At 34.1% G+C, this 21,062-nt stretch overlaps 1 protein-coding gene across 7 annotated transcripts in view; it reads left to right on the top strand.

Moving 5' to 3' along the window:
* The window catches only part of PHF21A (PHD finger protein 21A), a 170,936-nt gene that overhangs the window by 28,002 nt on the left and 121,872 nt on the right, over window positions 1–21,062 (top strand). For 4 of the 7 annotated variants that reach the window (XM_063093241.1, XM_063093242.1, XM_063093236.1 and 1 more), the window contains 4 exons: window positions 5,921–5,961; window positions 12,785–12,928; window positions 17,568–17,600; window positions 19,670–19,735. In XM_063093241.1, the coding sequence (XP_062949311.1) occupies window positions 12,875–12,928; window positions 17,568–17,600; window positions 19,670–19,735 (153 nt within the window). In that variant the 5' untranslated portion in view covers window positions 5,921–5,961; window positions 12,785–12,874. Of the gene's footprint in view, window positions 1–3,314; window positions 3,389–5,920; window positions 5,962–7,339; window positions 7,452–12,784; window positions 12,929–17,567; window positions 17,601–19,669; window positions 19,736–21,062 lie in introns of those variants that run through there. The other 3 variants (XM_063093239.1, XM_063093237.1, XM_063093240.1) reach the window with 3 other exon arrangements.

Here is a 21,062-nt window from a genome sequence, read left to right as displayed (position 1 = left end):
ATTAAGAAGTTTTCGTTATGATGATTGGACTCAGAAAACATTTACAGCTTTGTGAGCTGCGAATGAAAGCTTGTGAATCAGAATTTTTGTACTTTATAGCATGAAGAAGCAAGATTTCTTCTTTCCGTTTATTTCTACTACTACTTCTCCAACCACAAAGTAGATGATTTTAATAGTTTTTGTAGTATTTTAAGAGGACTTAGTAAAAATTATTTTTTTACTTATAAGGCTTTTCTACAATTACTCTCTGGCCTCTAAGTCTTTCATCAGCTAGTGTAGCTAACAGTTTTCAAGCATGTAGAAGTTAATATGCACTATTTTAGAGCTTAGACACTGTAGTCACTGGTCAAGTATTAGATAATCACTGTTTATTACACCACCTGTTTATGAATTGTGGATTTTTATTGTTTTCCTTTTTTTATGTACAGTCTAATGGAAGGATTCCTAGATTGAGAGCAGTCAGTCTGGGTTAGGCTGAACTTGGCCTCTCATTTAGTTACTTATATAAACTTCTTGGACCTCTGTTCCCCTGTGAAATGAAGGTATGGATCTGGTACTCTGAGGTATCCATTCCAGTTTTAGGTTATTTGAGAGCCTGTTTTCCCAGGTACTGAAGGAAATAGTGTAGTGAAGGCAGGCAGTAGTTCCTCATACTGGCTGCCTATCAGAATCTTCTGAGGGAACTTAAAAAAACAAACATCTCTGGGCTTCAAATCAGACATAATGAATTCTGAATCTTTAAGGGTAGGGCCTGTGAACCTATATTATTTGAAGTTTTATTTGTTATCCTGATCTAGGTTTAAGAACTAGTTGTATAAGACATTAATTCAACTTTACTCTTTTGTGTGTGTGTGTGTGTGTGTGTTATAGTCTAGTTAGGGAGATAAGTTGTATAGGTTACAATGTGAGATAGTATGTGGTTAAGTTCTAAAATGAATGGGAAAAATGATAAACACTTTGGGAGTTTAAAGGAAGGGGGGAATTGGGAGTTAGGATGGTTACGGAAGTTCTATTAATCAGTGAATCTTCATCTGGATCCTAATGTCCAAGTGAGATTTGGTTAGTTAGAAGGTAAAAGGGTATTTGTGGTATAAGAAAGCATGAGTAAAAGTTTGGGGAGGGGAACAGTTCTGATGATTACAAGTTTAGTCTTTATTTTAGTATTTTCCTACTCTTGCAACTGCTGTAGTTTTCCTAAATATTTTGAGGATGTGAGCCATGAGGATATGTGGATGAAGTGAATGTTTCAGCCAGAGGGAAAAATAAGTAGAAGAGCCCTGAGAAGGGAACTTGCTTGGAGTATCTAAAGTATAGAAAAGAGGCCAGTGTTGCTGGAGCAGATTGAGCAAAGGGGAGATGGGAGGGATGAGAGTAGCAGAGACCCAAATCACTTAGTGCTTTGTGGGCCATTGTTTAGAACTTCATCTTTTTTGTCTGAGTATGATGGGAAGCCACTGGAGGATTTTGAGCAAGGGAGTAACAAGGTCTGTCAAAGATTTTGAAAAGATCACTCTGGCTGCTGAGAGAATAAACTGTAGTGGGACTGGGGTAGAAGCCGGGAGTCCAGTTAGGAGGCTTTTTCAACGATCTAGGTGAAAGATGATAGTGACTTTGACCAAGGAGGTGGTCTTGGAGTTGAGACAAGTGGTCAAAGTAGATATATTTTGAAGGCAGACGCAACGTGGTTATCTATTGGATTGGAGGTGAGATGTGAAAAAGAAGAGGAATCTCTGATGACTTTAAGATTTTTTGCCTGAAGGGCTGGAGTTGCCATTGGAGATGGGAATGATTGAGGAGAAGTTTGGGGGAATAAGTAGTCAGGAGTTTAGTTTTGGACTTGTTGAGCTTGAGATACCTATTTGACAAGTATTGAGTGGGCAGTTGGGTATATGAGTTTGGGATTCAGGGGGAAGTTCTGGGCTAGAGATAAAAATTTGGAAATTGCCAGTGTATAGATACTTTAATTGCCATAAGACTGCGTGATTTCACTTAAGGGGAAGTGTTCCAAGAATGGAGCCCTGGGGCACTTAGACGTTTTGAAGTCTTGGAGATGAGGAGGAACCAGCAAAAGAAACAGAGAAGAGTGGCCAGAGAGATTAGGAGGAAAATCAAGAGAAGTTGGTATCCTGGAAGAGTGGCCAGAGAGATTAGGAGGAAAATCAAGAGAAGTTGGTATCCTGGTGTTCAAGGAAGAAAGGGTTTCAAGAAGGGAAGGAATGATCAGGTTGGTCAAATAATAATGATTGAATAAGGAAGTGAGAACTGAGACTTTACAATTGGGTTTAGCTGGAGGAAGGTCATTGGTGATCTTGACAAGGATGGAGGGAGGCAAAAGCCCTAATGGAGAATGGGAGGAGAGGAATTAGAGTCTGTGAGTATGCTTTACTCTTTCAGGGAGTTTTGCTATAAAAATGGGAGCATAGACATGGGACAATAACTAGAGAAGGTATGCAGTCAAGGGAGGTTTTTTGTTTTGTTTTGTTTTTTATGATACAAGGAACAAAATGATCCGGTAATGATGAGGAGAAATTTAATGTTTCGTGAGAATAAAGGGAGAAGTACCAGAAGGATGTCCATGAGAGGGTAAGAGGAATGAGGACAAGAGGAGTGGTTATGATGTTGGGGCCTAAAGGAATAACCCATTAAAGGGTATTCTGTTTTTTCTTCTAAGCACTCTGCATGTAAGTTTATTTCAAACTTACTGTGCTTTCCTTTGGAAGTTAGAAAGGGCAGACAAAAAACAGTAAATCTTATTGTATATACAACTTTAGTTATTGGACTACTGTCAGCTTGGTGTAGTAGGAGAAGAGAAGATATTGAATCTTCTGGGTAAGGTGACATTTTAAAGTGCCTTTGAATGACAATTATCTGTGCTATTCTAGTTCCTTATCAAAATTTATGATTGAGCACAGGCTATAAACTTAATCATTTGAAATTTGTAGTGGGGCAAAATAAATTTTAGCCTAATTTAAAACATGATCTAGTGTTAAACTTTTTCTCTGTGAAATTTGTTTATTGTTCAAGATAGATTCTTCATATGCAAAGGTTTTAGATATTGTACAAAAGGTACTTAAGAAATGGTTATTAATCACCTTTGATTTATTTATAATGTTTTAAATATTACAACCATATTGCAAATCTGGATGCTTTGTTCCTTTACCAGCTCTAATGAAAGCAGCTACCTGTGAAGTTCTGGAGAGGTGAACAATCTTCAGTTTGCACAAAATCATGTGAAGTTATGTCAGCAAGATAATCATCTTTAAAGCAAAAATAATTTCATTTATTCTAACAGTATTTTGAATGTATTTTTCAAGAGCAAGTCTATATTTCAAAAACTTAAGCAAATATGGTTGAAGTTTTTGAATTACCTTGGTTACAAGTGTGAAAGGTATGTGAGAAATTAAGTGGACTTTCTATCAGCTTAACATAAAGAAATCAAACTTGCATTTCAGATTTAAATACTTTTTGCTTATGGGTAATGTAAAAAGTATAAATTTATATATAAACTTTACTTTTTACTCTTCAGTCTTATCAAATTTTAGAAATAAAATGCTTGCTTTTCTCTTTTATCAATTCGCAAATGGTAGTAGATTGATAAGTTTTCAGTAGAAACACTTTGGGGGTTCTGATGCACAGTGTTTAAGAATCATTAGTCTAAAAATAATTTACTCGTTTTTGGTATCTCTGAACCTCTTTGTGATTCTGATTAAAGCTGTGGCACTCTTCTCAGAAAACTGTATCTCTGCTCATACATACAGAATTTACCATATAATATCATGGAGTTGACAGACCCCTCCTGACCGAAGCCCATTCATGGGAATCCCTTAGGCATAAAGGATTTCAGGTTTTTAAAACTTATCCTAGATAGCTACCTTACATGATTTCTCTTTAAAATTTCAAATGCAGATTTTCCAAAAATATTTTGCCAGTGTTTATTATAGTTTGTTTCTTAGAAGAGTAACTGCTGCACCTGGTTAAGAGAAAGTAAGGTCTAGTGGAAAAGTGAGCTCAGTGAAAAGAGTTTCAGGGTCTGTGAGCTCTTTTTCAGCTTCACTACCAACTAGCTGTGACCTTTGGAGAAGTCACTTAACCTCTCAGGCTTTGATTTCTTATGTGGTTTCTGCAGTCTACACAGGCAGTTTTATGAGCAGTTTCATGATATCGTGAAATCACGGTAAAATTCTTTATCAGTTTAGGATTGGCTCTGCTACTGTTTTTTGGAGAAAATGCCCTGGAGATGAGGTATACACGTACATTGTGCTGCCTTTTTACTGAATATGACCTTTCAGAAGAGTTGATATGATTGTACTTTTGCAAATGCTGTATAAGTTAAAATCCCAGTCCCATCCTCATCACTTTGCGTTTCAGCATATGTCATATATTCCGGAAATAAGCCTTTGTTGGTTATATGCATTGCAGTTATCATCTCTAATTCCGTGGCTTGCTTTTTCACTCTCATGATAGAGTTTTTTTGATGAACAGAAGTTCTAAATTTTAACTTAGTCCAATTTATCAATCTTTTCCTTTTCATTATATTTTAAAATGGTAATTTTTACTCTCTAATCAACAGTTTGGATAAAAACAATTTTAGAAAGTCATTCATTTAACAAATAATGCTGTGGGAGATTGATGCATAGGAAATTATCCCCAGCCTGAAAGAGCTAACAAGAAAAGCCTAATAGGGAAGATAAACCAGCAACAGACAATTTAAGTGTCCATTCAGTCAATTCATTGACTTAACAAACATTTATTGAGCATTTACTATGTGCTACTGCTTTAGGCATCTTTTGAGTGATACAGAGTCTTTTAGATATCTGTTGTGTTAGGAATCCACTTTTTAATAACTGCATCATTCTCTAGATTTTTGCATGATTTTTCTTTTGGTTGGGAGTCATTCTAATCTTGGTGATCAGAATAGTCATTTAGATGGACCTGAGAACTTTAAAAAGGACTAATGTTAAAGAATACATCGGATAGAACAGCAAACTGAATTTCTTTTGGAAATGAATGCTAACTGCATGAATTGGGGCCCTTAAGTAATTTTACTGTGTGTTTAGTGTGATTGTCATGATTAAAAAAAAATTTATAGTCTGGGTGACGTAAAGATCTTTTGAAATATACCGAGGAAATGAGACACTGTTGGAGTAATATCAGTTAACAAACAATATTTAAAGTATAAGGAAGACAACTTAGAGTTTTGGATCATGGCCTGTGGTGTTTAAATTATTTAATACTAAAATATTAGGGGAAAAGTCTTCATTTTTGTTTCCTAGTATTGTTTCAGGATCCCAAAACCTTGGTTTTTCTTTTTGGCTTCATCACCAATTAGATATGTGGCATAGAAAAAAAAAAAAATCACTTTTGTGTATGTGGTTTACAGTCTAAAGCGGCAAGACATATTTAAGAATGTGAATGAAAAGTTTAATTAAAATTCTACATATACATTATTATAAAATGCTATGAATTTTAAAGCCTTACATAAGGGAGATCCATTTCAAGATTAGTTGGAAAAAGGCCTTTTAAGTAGACCAAACTAAGGACCCATGATGTTAGTTCTATTTGTTAATATAAAGCAACAAACAGTGGAGGTCATTTGTTGGGGATGAGAGTGTAGTTGTATTTTATTTAGATGAGGTGCATTTCATTTCTGTGTGTCTCTTAGGAAAGGAAAGACATCAACTGCTTACTTTTCCTTGTCTTGAAAACTATGGAAAAGTAAAGACATAACTGCTCTTGCTCTTTCTTTGCTGTAAAAGCTACCTGTTTCTTTTTTTTCTTTTGAGTTTTAAAACTGGAGACTTGTGCATTTTGGTTTTCTCTTGTTAAAATCAGATAGAAATTTTTGAGTCTTCAGCTTTTGATGACATGTCATAAGTCTGTTTTTGTAGTCTAATTCCATTGTCCCCTTCTTCTGTTATAGGGGGCTAGAGAGCTGAAAGAGAGCCAGTTTCCCCAAAATTGGTAAGTACTTTTACTAGGCAGGCATAGTGTGCCTGGTGCTAACTGGATAGTAATTCAAATATTCAGTGTTTTTTTTTTTTTCCCTTTTTTCTTTTTCCTTTCCTTTCCTTCCTTTCTTTCTTTTTTTTTTCTACAAAGGAACTTTCTCCCAGAAATGAGGCTTTGCTGTTTGCACTGAGTGAAAGTGAATTTTTGTCTAATTTCACATAGCCATATCTCAAATGCATTTGTGTTTCTAATAATTCTGCTAGGCTTGCATGTTCCTTCATTTGATAACCTGTTAAGATGTAAAGGTCCCCTTTGCCAAAAATGTCCTTAATGAAGTGGTTAGGGCTGAGAATTCAAAAGTGAGGAAATTCAAAAGTTAAGATTCCTATTGTGTGTTTTGCATTACTTAATATGCTGTTAAATTTGATGGCGTTAGTGTATGTGTGAAATGGCTAGATTAGTATAACTGTGGGAACCTTGACTGAAATCTGCAACTCTTTTGAATGTTTATATTCTTAAACTTAATACTGGATTGGCTTCATGTCCGATGTTACATTTTTAGTGTGTGTGTTGTTTTGTATAATTCTTAAAGAAGAAAAACGAAAAAGAGAGAGAGTAATGCTTTAATAGATTTTTAAAATATTTTATAAATCGTTACGCTTAATCATTTCTTTAAATGTCCAATTCAAGATCACAGATTGCACAGGGCAGTGACTAAGCATCAAACAAATATTAACTTTATTTGGATAGTGTGTATTATGAAAAAAATTACACTCAAACAAGATAGCTGGAGGAGGGTAGTCCCCTAAAGCAAAGCTACAACTTTTTTTCTTTTAATCCTCTCTCTTGCAAATAGTAATTAACTTAGTGGGCGGAATACATATAGAAGATATTTGGTTAAGGATTTTTTTGGTAATTTATGATCCTTGAGGTGTCTGTCTTATCTTTAGGGATTGGGCTTTTAACATGAAAGGCAGGCACTCGAACTGTTTAACCTTGCATTTTACTACCTTTTTATTCTACTTGCCTTTCTCTTATGGAACCTTTTAAAATAAATAATCCAGGTCCTGTAGCCCTTTACTCTGAGATGTGATAGAAGCATAGAATGTTAGAGAAGGGACTTTAAGGGCCTTCTCGTCCAGGTTTTTATCCTGTGTGGCAATTTCTTCTCTCATATCCCTGACAGGTTGTTATTCAGGTACATATTGAATACTACATTTAAAAAAACCCGTAGCTCATTATTTTCTGTAATGTATTCTGAGGAACTTTAGTTCCACAGAAACTGAATAAATATTATCAACGGGGGGCGGAGGGTGGGAAAAGGGTTCTGTGGTCAAATAATTTGGGAAATGCTGCATTAAACAAAGTTAAACAGGTTTCTTTACTACAGGACTTCTCAGAACCTTTAATATGCTAATGTGCATTGTGAATCTCCAAGAGGGGGATATGATATGCAGCATTCTTGAATACTTCTAATGACAGGGAGCCCACTACCTCATAAGGTAACCCATTCCTTTTTTGTACAGCTCTAATCCTTAGTTCTTCCTTATTTGATCTGAAATCTATCTCCTGTAACTTCCACTTCTATTATTTATTGGTTATGCTGAGACCACCACACCCTCTTGTGTTATCATTTTTGTAGTATATATTTTATAAGATTCTGGCCAGGCTTGTCTGGACGGTTGTTGTTTTTTGTTTTTTTTTCTTTTTTTCATTAAATAGCATCTGGTAAATGTGGCAGCCAGTTCTAAAATCCTGGCCTCATTGTCGCTATGCTCTTATACACTACTCCTCAGCCTCCTTCATTTTGAATTTCTGTGAATTTTAAATTTACTTCAATGTTACTGTTGTTGAGTGTGTTTGTGATAATTTTAGTAGACATGCTTGAGTTCTGTAAGCAAAGGTGGGAACTAGAAGAATGTGTGTGCAGACAGGAAGTCCCCAGGAAGCTGAGGTAGAAACTGTACATTGGGATGAGCACTGATGATAGGGGGAGATGGCAGACACTGCTGCAGACCTTAAAGGAGAGAGTGCTGTGGGCAAACCCTGGCCCGACCTAGAGCACCACAAAAGTCCTTGCGTTGCAGTGACATGACCTGTGTAGGTGTAGGTATTCCTTTCTTTAAAGTGAGGACCTGCCCTCCTCCCGGAAAGATAGAGAAGGGAAAAATATATGTTTTATACTCAGACACATTCAGACATTCAGATATCATAAATCAGATTATATGTGTATGCTTATATATATTTTAAAATTTAATAGTTAGGAAGCATCATTTAATAGTTAGGAAATAACATTAGCTATTACATTTAATTTAATAGTTTGGGATCTAGCTAGCTAAGCTGATTTTTGTCAACAGCTCTTCTTCCAGGATTTGAGCATAGTAACCTTGCCAGATTTAAAGGGTAGCCTCTAAAATCAGGGTTGCCAAGCTCTTTGTGTAGTAGCATTTTCGTTTGACCTGTGGAGTGTCACCAAAGAAATACCATCATGAAAATAAATCGAAATGTGTTAGAAATTTGCTAAATTGGGCTGGCTGATTCCTCAGTTGGTAGTGTGTGGTACTGAAAACACAAAGGTCAAGGGTTCAGATTCTCATACCTGCCAGCTGCCAAAAAAAAAAAAAAAAAAATTTGCTACATGATAAAAAAAAAAACATTGCATTGAGTTTTTAAAGTGTCATTTCTACTGATTCATGTTAATAAATGTGAACTTTTTAAATACTATTAAAATTTTTTATTATTTTTCTCACCCATGGTAATTTTTAGCACTATTAGTTAATAAAGATATTTTATCTCCCTATATGTTAGATACATAGTAAGAAATAAGTATTTTGCACAAATTGAAATCTGGATATTTGAATATTAGGCATAGGACAAGAAGTAAGGATATATAGCTCTATCAAGACTTCCTACTTTTTCTTATTTTAAAAAATTAATTAAATACTGTGTCTGAGAATATAAATCAGAAACAGAAGAGTTTCACCAAATAAATGCAGGGCATGGAGAGCATGGAGCTGTCCGTTTTTAGGGACAGTCTGGGGGCACACTGTCATGGACTTATCGTTAAAGTAACTGTTGTTTGATGAGTCAAGTTTTGATTAGAAAAAGGTTTATGTCAATTCAGTAACAGCAAAATATTTCTTAGCAGTAAAGTCAGAGTTATAGCTTTCCTGCAAGTTACTGGAATCCTAATAAAAGACCTAGAGGTCACATATTTCCAAGCAGAGCTATAACCAGAAAAATAGTTAGAAGCCACTTTCTTAGAGAATTTGAGAATAGAAAAGCCTATACAGTCTTCTAGAAGTATACTACGGTTAGAAGTTTTATACAAAAGCTTGTAGTATGAAGAAAAGAGTTAAGTATGTTGAGAATAGCATAAAACTTTACAGTTTACAAAGGGCTTTTCATATAACTTTGTCTTAGTTAAACCTCATAACAGTCTTATGAAGTAGGTGATACTGTTTCCATTGTCTTGATTGACAAACAAGCAAACCAACCATGAGGATGAGAGTAGTCACAGAGTGAGTAAATGGAATTAGTTAGGGAGGGGGGACTGTGAATGTTCTTTCCCGATATCACAGCTGCTTTTTTTAGTAGAATTTGATTTTTCTTTTTGTTTGTTTGGTTTGTGGGGTTTTTATTTGTTCATGTGTTTGATTTTGTGTTTCTTTTTTTGTTATTTGAAGGTAAGAGGCCAATAGGTATCCCAGTGGTTTGACATGTATAGTTTAGAAAATTTCAAACATTGGTATTTTGTGCCAGGCAAGTGTCCTCACTGATAGGCGTGTGTAGAGCTGTAGGTGCTGAAAGACATTATACCCGAATAAATTGTGTCTATTGTTGTTTTGTGAGGCTGTTACATTCACCTCGCAGCAACTGATTTGTTATTTATAGCTTATTAGAATTGTTCACAATATGATAAATCATCTTTTACAAATTTAGCAAATAACGCCTTCTTTTGATGCTATAAACTGCCCCCAAGTAGTATTCAGGTGATGGCTTCATGAGTTGTCTAAAACTCCAAAATATTTTTTAAAAGGATTCAACATGTGCATGGCTTGTTTTTGTAAACTATAAATGTATGTATATGATTTGTTCCTTTAGGCAGAGATCAATCTCTTAAAATTGCTGTTCAGAAAGAGACCTTTCTGAAGGAGGATTTCAAAAGAATCTTCTAATCCTTCATAAATTTTTCTGTAGCTACACACTACCTTTTTTAACCCTTCAGTTTTATTTTGAAATAAAATTAGTAATTGGCATTTAGAGTCCTTGCCAAATAAAACTTCATGCCTTTGTGTATCTCTAATAAGCAGACAACAATCTGATGGAGGAAGTAAAAGCTGTCAGCTCCTCATTAACTTGAGTTGCGGGCTTATTACTGTGCAAAGTACTGTTTGACATTTAGAGTCTCCAGGTTAACCCCCAGTTTTATTTTTTCTTTTCCTGAGCATTTTGTTTGATCAGTATAAAATTCTGATCCTTAGTTAATTTTTTTCTTGTTTAAAAAGAAGCGCATATTTTCTATGGAAAATTTTGAAAATATTGATATCTCCCAAAGAAGGAAGTAAATAACTCAGTGCTACCACCCAGAAATAACCATCAGCAATTATGAAGTGCCACCTGACACAAACTCTAGCTAGTTCAGAGTATTTCTGTTTTTACAAATCTTCTTCAGTTTGGTAGACAAAACTTATCTTCTTAAAATTTACATTTCTGTGACTCTATTCAAGACGGATGTTTTTCATATTTGTTGGCCATTCTTATTTTTTCTTCTATGAGTTACTTTTTCATAGGTTTTCGTTATTAACTTGTGAGAACCCTAACTCTATAAACTATATCAACCCTTTGTCATGTGTGTTGTAAGTTCTCCATGTTTTTAACCTGCCATTTGTTTCCAGAGCTTTTGGTGGGTTGAATTGAGGTGAGCTATGGTGTTTAATGTTACTACCAGTAGAATGAAATATGGCCTTTCTGTTTTTGAAAATACCCTTTCAACTTCAAGTTGATTCTTGATTTGACAATAATTAGAAGGAATCATTTTTGGACACATTTTCTGGTAGAGTCTTGAAAATTAAAACCAAGTACTGTTTTCAAGAAGAACTGTGATACATAAATCACAAATTTGAATAGGGAAGTTATTTTAATATTTAAAATTAAAGCGATTGTATAGCTTTAACATTTGCTATTGCATATAGAATAAGCATATATGACCACAAACATCTTGGTCCAAGTCAGTAACTTAATGATTCTGATATTTATTGATTGATTGATTATAGTTCCAAACACTTTTTAATATAATAAGTAGCTGAAATACCTAGGTTTGTTCATCATAATATGTCTCCTTTTCCAAAATATCTCCCTAAATACATTGCTGTACTGAGATTTTTTGCTTAACAATATTACTGTACAGTAACCTCTCCTACCTTCCACAAATGTAAATTTTGCGCTTTTGGAATTTATTCTTTTTTAGGTTAGGGTATTTTGATATTACCCAACATAACATAAAGCCGTAGAGGAGAGATTGCCATTGATGTTTTAAAGCTAGTGAGGTTAAGCAAATATAATGAAAACTAATATTCGCAAGAATACATTCTGTAGCTAGTGATTCCGTTGTAACCCTGTTAAATTAGTTTTCAAAGGATTTTTAGATAACTTAGGCTGGATATGGACTTTATCTGTAGGTAAATAATTTTTTAGAAAGTGTCAAGATCATGCATCTCATTGAATTGGTTTAAGGAGTAGTAGTGGCTCTTCTAGCTTTCTCGTTATTCCCTTCCTCAATTTGTATGAGTGCTGAAAAGCTCCTCTAGCTACAAGTTGTATAGGTGCAAAGAAGAAAAGAGGCTTGAAGTAAAATTTAAATTTATTCAGGCAAAAATAGATTTTTTTTTTGGCAGAATACCTAAGGCCGCATTCAAGAAAAAAAAATTAAAAGTGAAATTAGCTATTGAGTTAATTTAAATTGCAGTAGTGATGAGCAGAGGGAAGGATAGGAAGGGCAGGCTGGGTGTCACATTCACGTTCACAAATTTAAGCTTTTATCATTATGTCCACATGCAAGTTATACATATAGTTAAGGAGATGCACTGGCAAGCTTGAAAAGAGGAATGATGTTCATTGTAAAACTGGAAATGTGTTCCATTACTAGACTACCTCATATATTACACACGATAGATATATTTTTTAATATCCCTGTCATAACTTTGTGGATAGAACAGTTACATCGCATTATATTTGTGTTGAATATTAATTTGTTAAAAGTAAACGTTTAAATTAAACCAGAATCCCCGCCTGTTTAGGGTTTCTTTATTTTTTAAATTGAGTAAGAGCCCATCCAAATGGAAGTACCCTGGCATTCTTTAACCTCTCAGAGACCCTGAACTCTCCAGTCCACTCTGTGATGTTTAAAAATGTATGACCACGTTGTTTTATGTCTCCTTCTAAGGACAGTGTGTCCTGGATGGTTGTAGTCTCACTGACTAGACTCTCATCTAGGGCAGAAGTGGTCTTGTTCAGTCTGTATCCTAAGTATGTAGTATGTAATGCAGTGCTGGGCATTTAGTAGGTGTTTAGATGTTTCTATGATCAGATTAAGCCCTTTTTTTTTGTTGTTGTTGTTATTCATTTCTGAGTTATTTGAAGTGTTCTGTAGAGGAATACTTTAAGAATAAAATCCAGAAAATTTTGGTCCTGAATTGTTTTGGAAAAAAATCTGGGAAAATTTTTTATAGTGTGTTAGAGAATCAAATATTTTTTGACTAACATATTTTATTTTATTTAACAAATTTTTTTAATTCCCAACATAATGATCCAAAACGTTTTATGATCTGTACAGCTGCAGTGAGAAGAGGAGTTTGTTGTTTTAAACGGAGGCTGAAGAAACCATAGAATTAGCAGACAAAAGAGAAAGTGGAGAAGGTAGAGGATGGAGTTGCAGACTCTACAGGAGGCTCTTAAAGTGGAAATTCAAGTTCACCAGGTATGTTGCATTATTGGCTTCTCCCACATCATGTTATTAAGTAATGGCTGAGATTAGTAAACAGGCACATCTCTGGTTTTTGGTACAGCTTTTAATCGTCCTAAAGACAGTTGCCCAGTAGTTATGTCATTTGCTTTTTGTCACTCCTCAACACTCATTGATACTATTTTTAAGAACTTTAGTAAAATATTCCTGACTTCCTTTCCAGAGGAAAACACTGAAAATGTTTTTTTCATATGCCAAAAGTGTTTTAAAAAACTCTCCTTTTTTCTTTTCTTTTATATATCTGAAGGACTTTGTTCTTGTGATTTAACTTGCATGTTTTAATAACGAGATGTTTAACTAAACTACCATATATACTAAAGTTTTTACTTATCATATGACTCAGCTTTATGCCTTGATGCCTATCTTTAGTAAAGAAAATGTGATTATCTTCATAGATGTTTAAATTTAAAATTTCACAACTCGTATATTTTACCTCAGGTTCCTAGACTAAACAGACCTTTAAATATATAACTATAAAAATGTATATATAAATAAAATATATTATAAATATATTTATATATTATTTTATGCTATAATAATATTAATAAAATATATCAAAATTTTAAATGTATATATATGAATATATGAAAATAAATATATATAACTATAGCAAGACAAAAGCTATCCTTAAATAACTAAATCATTAACATTTTTATGTAAACAGAATTTGTCTGTTTTCTAGACATTAGCTGGACATTAGGCTCAAGACACAAATACATATATATAATCCTTGGTACTCAAAAGTGATAAATGATGATGAATTGACTACTTTTGAATTATAACAATTGTGGATGCAGGAGTGGAGAGGAGAAGAAAAATAATTTTTAAAGGTGTCTGTTCTTAAATAAAGTTTCTCTGGTTTTATGCGATTGTTCTAATGTAACATTAATTTCTGAAATTGTTTGGAGAATACCTTGGGCTTTTGTTAACTACTAGATTGTACATTGCCCAGAATTAGTGTGGATGAGAACTTTTATAGGAAGCTTCAAAGGCACATATAGTCTCTATGTGTTCATAAATCCCTTGCTGCTTTGGATCTTGTCAAACTCTTGCTTAGCAGCAGAGTTTGCCTTGCATAGGTGAGCTGCTTTTTGTATATAGTAAGTTGGCACATTTTATTTTACTTGGCCTTACGTCTGGTACTAAATGAAGAGAGTAAAAATTTTTCACAAAATCAAGCTTGTCTTTTTCCTGGGTGAAAGAATTTTAAGGTAGAGGTGTGTCGAATACTCAGTCTGGTTGCATGGCAGGTAACAAAAGTTAAATTCACGATTTGTTCAAAGATGACATCATCATAGGATGAATTTGGGGAGTACACAGTAATCAATCTGAAATCTGTGTGGATCATGATAATTTTATGATGTTATATATGATTTTTTTGAGTTTTTCTTTCTCTCAAAGAAAAACTTAATGTTCTGTGTCTAGTTCTTCCTCACAAAATATGTACAAGTACCAAATAAGCCTTTCTTGAAAGACTTATGACCTAAATTGAACTTAATTATTAAGTTAGAGTTCATAAATATTATTTTGTTTCATATTTTAAATTCAAGCATACCAATTTTATAAACATAATAATTATGAAGAAAATTTAATCTTTATTATTCCGTTTTTAAATCCAATTAAAATTATGAATTTACATTTCTTGACTCAAAAGGTATATAGTTTCTTTCTACAGTTATGCTAAACACTTTTAATATTTATATTAACCGTTAGTTTGTTTCCCTGCATATTTAACTATTTTTTTAAGCATAAAATTAATAGCTTTTACATCCATCCTTAATTATTACACATTTTGTTTGTGCAATAATAAACATTTAAGTTAATTAGTAATAATTAGTAATATTTTAATATATAAAGCATATAAGATAGTTCAGTCCCGTTACATCTGTAATGCTTTCTTATTTTTGAAAAACAAAATGAATTATTAACAGTAAATTCAAATGACATGTCTTGTGCATAAAACTGATGTTGTTATTCTGATTAGATATGGGGTAACCTTCACGATTATTGATCACAAGTTCAGAGATGTCAGAAATGGCATCAGAGTAGGGTCATTGGTTATTAAGATGAGGCCAAAGCCAGAACATATATTTGACTACATATTGGGGCAAAAGCCACCCTTTGCTGTATTTCCATCAGTGAATGAAATTATGGCTGAAATCGAGCTTACTGTATAGAAAACGTTGGGAAGATGGTTAAGAAAGTAGTGATGAACACATAGTTGATATTCAGTAAATATTTAAATAATAATGGACATCTAATCTTTTCAGGGGAAATCACCTTTTTTCCCCCTCCCTTCTTTGATTTTTTCTTATGTGGATTTGATGGAAGTCATATGAAACTTTTAGAATATTTATTCCATAAGGGATGGAGAATAGTATAAAGCAGAGATTAGCAAACTTTTTCTGTAAAGGGCAAGGTAGTATAACATTTTAGGCTTTGCAGGTCATTTATAGTCTCTGTCACAGCTACTCTGCTCTGATGTTGTACAGACAAAACAGCCACAGATAATATATAAATGAATGGGTATGGCAGTGTTCCATAAAACTTTACTTATAGAAACAGATGGTGACCTGGATTTGGCCTATAGGCTGTCGTTTGCTTATCCTTGGCCAAAGGTATATTCTTATGAAAAATTGCTGCATTCTTGCAGTAGAAAGTAATTTAAATTTGATACCACAACGTCACCTTAAAGTCACAAGGGATTTGGATGGTCTAGCAAGTTGCCTAGTTTTCCCCCAGACGTGGGGACATGGTGTGGTTATCAGTTTTTAAATTCCATTGTCATGGAAGAAAATCTTTTTCAGCTTCAAAAATGCAACAGCCTTGTAACATTAGAGCACAGCCTTGTAACACCATGGTCAAGGGTTCAGATCCCCATACTGGCCAGCCACCAAAAAGGAAAGTAACCAAATTGAAAAGGAAAATAAAGCAGTTTTTTTATTGTAAAGTATGGCTATATTATAATAGTAAAATACAGTATGCCTATAATACATTAGTAAAAATGTATAAAATAGAGTATGACTTCAATACATTAGTAAAAGTATATAAAACCTTGTGTTAAAAATTCCATCGAACTCTTAGAATATGTATCATTACTATTTTGTAGATTGAGACTAGAATATAGAAGAGTTACTACTGTCAGATATGAAGTAGAATATAACGTCATACATCTTGTATATCTGTAGGTCACATAGTTTGTAACCTCAGCCATCCAGAATGTGTCTTAGCACCAGAAAGAAAGGCTTTTGACCATTTAGGATAAATGTCAAAAGTTATTCACCAAAGATTGTACGTTTTACTCAAGGGGGATTTCTTATTTTATTACAACTTATTCATCTTATTCCTGTGAGTGTATCACACAGCAGATCAGAAGCAACAACATTGAAGTTGGGGTTCAGGGGTTATTAGAGGGAGGCACAGTAATAGTAGCAAGATTTGGTAGCTGACGGCTTGACATTAAGGAGTAGACTGAAAAACTAGAATGCAGACATAGGAACTTTTTAAAACATAGCAGTTTTGGGCCTTTTATTGTAAGGATCTGATGTGTTGTTTGTAGTATAGTATAGTATAGTAATTGAAATAATCATGCTTCTAAGTATCAGTAAAAATTTGACTTTTTTTCTATTTAAGAAGATAAATAAGTGTACATTTTAGATGGATTTTATTTTATGACTAAACAATTTAGAAGAACCTTATCGAAAAGAGTAATAGATTTTTCTGTTATATGAAAAATTCACTTGGAGAACAGCTTATTTCCAGATACTTTTAGGAATCAGCTTTCTGATATTCCTTTATCCTTGAAATACTTCTGTTGGCGATTGTTGTTACCTTTGGGCAGCAATGTTTTTAAAAGTTGCTAGGTCAAATGACATTCATTTTCCTTTGTTTTGTATTTGTTTGGGCTTCTGTTTTGCCTAATAAAGGTCTTTGTCATTCAGTATTGGGTTAGCATTCTCTTTCCCAGAGGAACCCAGGTAGGTAGAGTTTTGAACTCTTCTTCCACTTCCTTGTTCTTAAATACTGAGCGTCACTGATCCACTGAACATAACCTTCTCCGCACCCTCTCCTTCTTTGAGAGAAAACAGTGGCAAAGTCACATCTTATACTAGCCTCCATGTGTGGCAAGAACCACACCAACAGACCTGGTGTGGTTCTTTGCTTTAAATTCGTACTTTGCTTTATATAAATGAGTCCGTTTTGTATGGGAGCAGCTCTTTCCAGGCCTTGTTTGGGACTCTAGACAATGACAACTTTTTAAAGGGACGGTTAGCTTTTGGAGCATCCAACTTGTTTAAATTGCCTTTTGAAAGCCATTGTCCCCCATCCCTGTCTCCATATTTAAAAATCAGGCACTTTTTCATTTTAAATATAAAGTGGTAGTTTGGTTTTTTTTCTATTAAAAGGAGTGCCTCATTAGCCTTCTTCCCCGCCCCGCAGTACATGGATCACAGAAGCTTTTGGTCTATTCTGCTTGTGGAGTTGTTCATTTTTTTGTGTTGTCTTAAAACCCTTGATTTTTTGGGCCAAACCTGATTAGCTGTAGGGTGTTAATATGTAAAACTGATGGCTCTCTTTCCCTCTTTATTTCCAGAAACTGGTTGCTCAAATGAAGCAGGATCCACAGGTAAAATACTATCGTTATTAATTTAATCTTTAAGTTAAAAAATAAAATAAGATGACCATAAAATATTAAAATATAGATGGTACTTAAGTTTAAAGTACTGTTTCATCCCTAGCAATAATTGTTTTAGCACATTGGTCTTCGTGTTTTAAAGGTTAAGAAAAATCCTCTAATACTATTACTATGTCACTGTCATTTCATTTTTGTTACTATTATTTTGCTTTTATGTTAATTGCTGTATTTTGGGGGAAAAAAATTGAGAGATCATACTCTTTGTATAGCCTAAATTTCATTTCCATAAACCCACTTATTCACAATCAGAATATGTGAAGATTTCTGTAGTCTCAAAATTAATGAAAGTGGCCCGAAACCATTCTTATTTACTTGGAGTTTATAGTACAGAGCATTTGAATACTGAAATTTACTGTGTTCAAGGTAAGTATTTTAGAATAAATTTTAAAAAGCATTTTAGAAAATGTTATTTCTGAAAGAACCCTTAAAGAAGGTTTAAAAAGTACTTTATTACAATAATCCAGAAATGTTAACTTTTCTTTAAATTCTTGTAGGAGTTTTTGACTTGGGCATTTTATTCTTTATTCCTGAAGAGAAATCTTCCTAAAAAGTTATCTTACCTTCTGATGATTGTATTTATTATTCAGGCAGTATTTCTTTTGCAACCATAAGACAATGGGTCATAAGTATGGAGAGTATTTTTCAGATACATCTATATATATCTGGGTTGTTAAACATATCATACATGCCTCATTGTAAAATAAATTATTGGATTGAAGAATGGTACTGAGGCAGATTTATTTTTGGAAGTGGAAAAAAATATTCATCTCTACAAATGTAGGATTCAATGGTCTAACTCTGTCTTAACATAATCCATTGACTCTGAGAGTCGACATTGGCAGTTCAGCAGTCCAGCTTCCATGAGGAACTTCTCATTTTTGATTTTTTGTTCGGTGTATTTACAATTTAAATTGGATTTAGAGAACCAAGAGGTGGTAGACCTTAGATTAGTAAATTCTTTCATATTTAATGTGGTAACCTACATTATCAGTAACTGAAGTATTATTTAGGAACTACCATTTCTGATATAGTTGGTGGTCGTGTAACAGAATAGTGTTAACCTGAAGAGTCTGAGGGGGCAGTCAGTTATTGGACTGCATTGTGGGTGATCTCATTAGAGAAGACTTATATCAAATACACTTATAAAAATGTCCAAATGGAGTAAACGTGAAACTCAGTAAAGGGAGAGGATGTGTGGATGTGTGCCCCAACCCTGACAGAAGACCAGGCAGGGTATATCAAAAGAATTGTATATGAAACGATCAAGTAAAAGTTAGTTTTTCATTGGGGTGGTGTTCAGTCTGCCAGTAGGCTGTCTTGCTACATTAAGCATTTGAAAACTGTAATTTTGGATTTTTCCCCCCACTGAGTAAAAGGCAAGCATTCTCAGCGTATCTCATCTAAAATAGTATTATTTTTTTGATTCCTAGAATTTTAGAACTGAGAAAATGCCCTGGTAGTCAGTGTGTTAATTTGAATGATGTAGTGTTAAGGCAGTTGCAGTACTGACAGCTTTTCAAATCTAGGCTAAAATAACAAATGTACTTTACTAACTAAGGGAGAGGGCAAGTAGAGAAAAACCTCTTATCTTTGTTGATAATGCTGCTAAGCATGCAGTGTACGTGTATTTACAACCTCCATTTTCCTGCTTTTGTCTGATTACTGGAGCTTTAGGTTTTCTGTCAACTGATACTTTCTATAAAGAATAATAAATAGTATTTTAGTAGACAGGTACTGTTATAGTACAAGATGCTAAAATACAGACTTGTAATTTAAAACAATTGCAAAGAAGCTGCCCCTGCTCTGGTGCTAGGAGCCTACATTTAGGATGTATGCATTAGGTGGTGATATTCTGACTACAATTTAATGCATGACAAATTTGATTGGCTAAATGTTTAAGGTTACTTCATCATTTGTAATACAGTATGCATAGTGTTCTTGCTACTATTCTGTTAACAAATGAAATATCTTTCTCACAGATATTTTTTCTTTCCAATCAGAATGCTGACTTAAAGAAACAGCTTCATGAACTCCAAGCCAAAATCACAGCTTTGAGTGAGAAACAGGTAGGGGGAAGGGGGGGGCATATTTTTTAACATTGTGTTCTAAAGATATGTCTGCTAGAGGCTTCTAAGAGAACTGCTATTTTTCCTCATGTGTGAAAATAAGTGTGGGCAGCCAGACTTAGTTTTAATTTTGTTTGAGCTCTGTTTATCTATTTTTATTTTTGGTTGAAATCAGTCTCCAGAGTATCCCATGGGTATATGTTACTGGCAAATATCTAAAAGCAATGTGGCAGGCTGATGTTAACTGTGTTAATTAAACTCTATAGTTTACCCATAGGGGAAAGGGGTAAAGAAAGTTAGTGGGAGGATGTGATAGAGAATCTTACAACTGCTGTATGTTCCTTGCTACTTGTTTTAAAGGCTTGAGCTGACATTTAACTTACTGTGGAGAGAACAGTTCTAAGTAGATTGCTCTAAATGTAGGTCTTCAATTCTAAGTATTATCATACCTTTCGGTTAATCTTTATTAGATATTGACCTACTATTATGTGAATAAACTTTGGTGGAACCTTGTTAGACTTATTCCATATAGGGCAAGAGAAGAGTATCTTGCATTTTTTCCAAGGACATCTGGAGACTATTCTTCAGAATTTTTTGTATAATGACCTCAACTTCACCATTTCTGACAGCTCCTGCCACCAGGTGGAGTGTGACAATTGATAGAGCTATAAGTAAATGTCTATGGTAGTCTGACAGAGCATTTGTTTTTTTGTTCCTTCTCCACCACTCTTTCTCTGGTTAAAAAGCACGATTATCTTTTTCCAAGTAGGTGAATGTGCCAACCAAAAGGATAAGGTGATTTGCGATTGATAGTTCATGCTAGTGACATCTTATTGAAGAATTTTGACTAAATAGTTCTCAACTTATTCTTATGTTGTTTGTAAAACTTTTATTTAGTGAAATAATAGCAGTGAAAGTAACTTATTCCTGGAGATTTCTGATTGTGTTTGTGTTGTGTTTTCATTTAACTGTGGCAGAAATAAACTTGAAGAACTATATGGAATACATATGAGTTGTTAATGCTTCAGAATAGAATCTTCTTCCAAGCTGAGTGAACAGTTGCTTTTTCCTCCACCCTCCTGTTCTTGTGCTTCTCCATCTTGTCTTCTCCACAAGCAGGAGGTGTTTTAGATTAGGGAATCGCCAAACTGAAACTGGGAGGGGGTGGTATGGTGGAGAACAATTTGTAAGGAAAAACATAAACAGAGTGTGTTCGTACGTATTTGGCTCTGAATGTGATTTAGTTCCCTAAAGTCAGAGTGATGTGTGTTAGTGAACGAGCTCTAGCTTTAGAATTCTGTTAGCGTTGAGCCTCCTTGTAGTTTCA

Source organism: Cynocephalus volans, chromosome 4 (genome assembly GCF_027409185.1).
Source record: "Cynocephalus volans isolate mCynVol1 chromosome 4, mCynVol1.pri, whole genome shotgun sequence".
NCBI classification, from domain to species: Eukaryota; Metazoa; Chordata; class Mammalia; order Dermoptera; family Cynocephalidae; genus Cynocephalus; species Cynocephalus volans.
The sequence above is the reverse complement of the archived record's forward strand: the minus strand, read 5'-3'. Positions and strand labels throughout refer to the sequence as shown.